We start from the raw sequence: 3722 nt of genomic DNA on the forward strand, positions 1-3722 counted from the left end.
TGTATATATATATGTGTGTGTGTGTGTGTGTTTGTGTCTATTGATTTATATTGATTGATAAATATCAAATACATGTTGGAATAGCGTTGTATATGCACGAGTACATCGCTAAAAATGTATACTAATCTGTGCTGAAACGATGTGGAAGACACAATCGCGTGCACATGTGACATCGAGATACAAAACACCGGCTACTGAAATTGTGTATGTGTTTGTATCCGGAATTATGGCTATATATATTCATATACCTCAATTGTGCATGTGCGTTAATATATACATACTAATGAATACAAAGGTGCGCTTTTATTCATATCGCATATACCCCACAAGGGAGGTGCAGCCATCTCGCCCAACCGACACGGCCGAGAGTTTATCGATCACGTGTATACTAAACGTTTTCTTCCCTCCGAATGAACAAACCCGATTCTCTCATTTCTAATTGTGCGCTATGGCCAGAATTAGCAATCTATTCTATTGTTCGTCTTACACTCTTCTGAGCATCTATTGAATACTGGAAATTGCCACCCCTAATTTTAGTTGTATTATCCGAATCCTAATCCTAGTCCTAGTTTTGATCTCAATTACAATCCTAATTACAATTCTTTGTTCTAATTTTTAATTGTTGAGTCTAACCCCGATTCTGATTCTGATTCTAATTCTGATTCCGGCTCGTGCCAGTTGGGCGGATGATCTACAGCGCTCACACACCCCTGAGGTAGAAGCCATGTACCCACTCTCCAAATTCGGCATTTTCAAGGATACCAAATTCCACGGAAAGCCAATTCAATATCCTGCGTACATGATGACTTCCGATAATTTCTCGAGCCGAAAGTACGCAAACACCAGCCACCGCCGACTGAAGAATGTCTGCGTGATCATGGAATGGATCCCTGATGTGGCAGTATGTTCTCACTTTATTTCTATTTATTTCTATACATATAAAGTAAGTTCTCTCTTTATTTATGTATATTTTTATATATATAAAGTAAGTTCTCTATTTGTTTCTATATATTTATATACATATAAAGTATATTCTCTCTCTGTTTCTATATATTAATATACATATACAGTATGTTCTCTCTTTATTTATGTATACTTATATACATATATTGTATGTTCTCTATGTGTTTCCATATATTTATATACATATAAAGTAAGTTCTCTCTTTATTTTTATATATTTATATACACATAAAGTATATTCTCTCTTTATTTCTATGTGTTTATATGCATATAAAGTATGTTCTCTCTTTATTTATATATGTTTATATACATATAAAGTATGTTCTCTCTTTATTTCTGTATATTTATATACTTATAAAGTATGTTCTCGCTTTATTTCTATATAGTTATATACTTATGAAGTATGTTCTCTCTTTATTTCTATGTTTACATACATAGAGTATTATCATATTATTTGCTTGTATTCTAGATTACAATGAAAGTGAATGTCAACGTATAATGTGGTCCTGGAATGGGTTCTTTCCCTTTGAGATCGTTTTGAATATCCTTAGCATCACAACCCAATTAACTTGGTTTATTCTATTAATAGGCATTGGAATCTGTGTCTCCCTTTGAGATCGAGGGTGAGCCTCCCAAGGCGCCGGATGCAGACCAGAATAAACGTATTGAGAGAGCGTTCGACATGTTGAATATCACTGGAGGTAAGACTCATATGTATGTGTATGTGTATGGTTTGTTTAAAACATGTAGATGATATAAATAGATATCACGCATATGTATGTGTATGTGTATATGTATGTGTATGGCTTGTGTAAGACACTTAGGTGATATAAATGGATATCACGCATATGCGTGTGTATGTGTATGGGTATGTGTGTGTGTATGGCTTGTGTAAGACACTTAGGTGATATAAATACAGTGGTTATCCCATTATAGATATCACGCATATGCATATGTATGTGTATGTGTATGTGTATGGCTTGTATAAGACCATTAGATGATATAAATAGGTAGCAAGTGTGCATGATTTGTATATTATACGTAGAGTTAACGTTATCGAGAGTACGTGCCTTGTGACCTTGTCCGTTGAAACTGTTGTGTGTAGCCATTTTGTAACCATGGTAACGACGGTTGTGTGTAATTATTTTGTAACCATGGTTACCATGGCAAGTCATTGGCACAGATCACGGTGGAATAAGGACGTCTGGATGTAGCCTGGGAGAATGCATGTGTGGGTTATAGGGTTTTAGGGTTTAAAGTTTTAGTGTTTACCCCCGTTGAGGGTTCGTTGGTAGTGTGTACTGCGTGCTGCTATTGCAACACAATGAATTTAAAAACATTTGGCACTTGGTGTTGATAGGACATACCCTGACACTCCATTCATGCGTTGTGTATATATAAGTTGGTGTGATAAAGTGTGTATATATAAGTTGGTGTGATAAAGTGTGTATATAAGTTGGTGTGATAAAGTGTGTATATATAAGTTGGTATTGTAAAGTGTGTGTATATAAGTTGGTCTTGTAAAGTGTGTATATATAAGTTGGTGTGGTAAAGTGTGTATATATAAGTTGGTATTGTAAAGTGTGTATTTATAAGTTGGTATTGTAAAGTGTGTATATATAAGTTGGTATTGTAAAGTGTGTATATATAAGTTAATGTGATAAGTGTGTATCTCATATCACATCTCCCGTCACCCCATTCATTGGTTGTGTATATCCCGTGGTGCGGTAGGTACTGCCCTTTCAGCGGCTGCGTTCAGAGAGGCATTGCGTTGTGTGGATGTGCCTATCTACGATGTAAATGAGCTGAACGACTACTACAAACAACTGGCCAATCCCGATCAGGTACGTACCTACGTACCTACGCCTAGCAGCGCTGGTATTGTTGCTGAGTTGCACATGCTTGTACTTGTAACCCGATGCAGATGGCCCTGCTTGGTAGTATGTAATACAATGGGCCCTGTTTTATAGTAGTGGGTACACACGGTCCTGTTTTATAGTAATGGGTACAAATGGCCCTATTTTATAGTAATGGTTATAAAGGGCCCTATTTTAATGGATACAAATGGCCCTATTTTATACTTGATGTGTACAAATGATCCTAATTTATAGTTATGTGTACAAATGGCCCTGTTTATAGCATGCTTGTACTTTAAACCCAATACAATGGGCCCTATTTTATAGTATTCAGTATAAATGGCTCTGTTTTATAGCATGCTTGTTTTAAAACCCCCATAAAAAAGGAAGTATTTTATGATGGTTATTACAAACGACCCTAATTTATAGCGTGTTTGTACTTACAACCTAATACAAATGGTCCTATTGGTATTTATTTATATGTTTGTTAGTAAAAGTATATAATATAATTTTATAGAACTTATCAGCAAGGTACCGCTCGTTTATCAAACTGTCCTGATTTTAAATACCAGGGCTTCACTCTTGAGGACTTCCGGGCCATGTTGATTCTGCAATCCCATGCCAAGATGCATAGCAACCGTTACTATGTGGTGTTGTCTCTGGAAGAGGCCGAGACTCTCCGCGGTATTATACACAACACTCCTGAATGGCTCATTAGAGGTGAGTGTAGATACTGCAGTTGTGTATATCAAGTACAGGCGCTGCCATTGTTTGGTTTTGAATAGCCAAAGGAGCGGATAGAATTGAAATACATTAACATAGATATTTATGTATATATATATATATATATATATAAGTGTGTGTGTGTGTGTGTGTGTGTGTGTGTGTGTGTGTGTGTGTGTGT

At 36.1% G+C, this 3722-nt stretch overlaps 1 protein-coding gene across 1 annotated transcript; it reads left to right on the forward strand.

Moving 5' to 3' along the window:
- Nucleotides 1-724: 724 nt before the first annotated feature.
- On the forward strand, nt 725-901 carry SARC_13429 (hypothetical protein; the record flags this gene model as incomplete). The annotated part of the gene is made up of 1 exon (XM_014292440.1): nt 725-901. A coding segment is annotated over one exon (177 nt), but the record flags the coding sequence as incomplete, so codon positions are not given.
- Between the last annotated feature and the right edge of the window lie 2821 nt (nt 902-3722).

This window comes from Sphaeroforma arctica, assembly GCF_001186125.1.
Source record: "Sphaeroforma arctica JP610 unplaced genomic scaffold supercont1.3275, whole genome shotgun sequence".
NCBI lineage: Eukaryota > Ichthyosporea > Ichthyophonida > Sphaeroforma > Sphaeroforma arctica.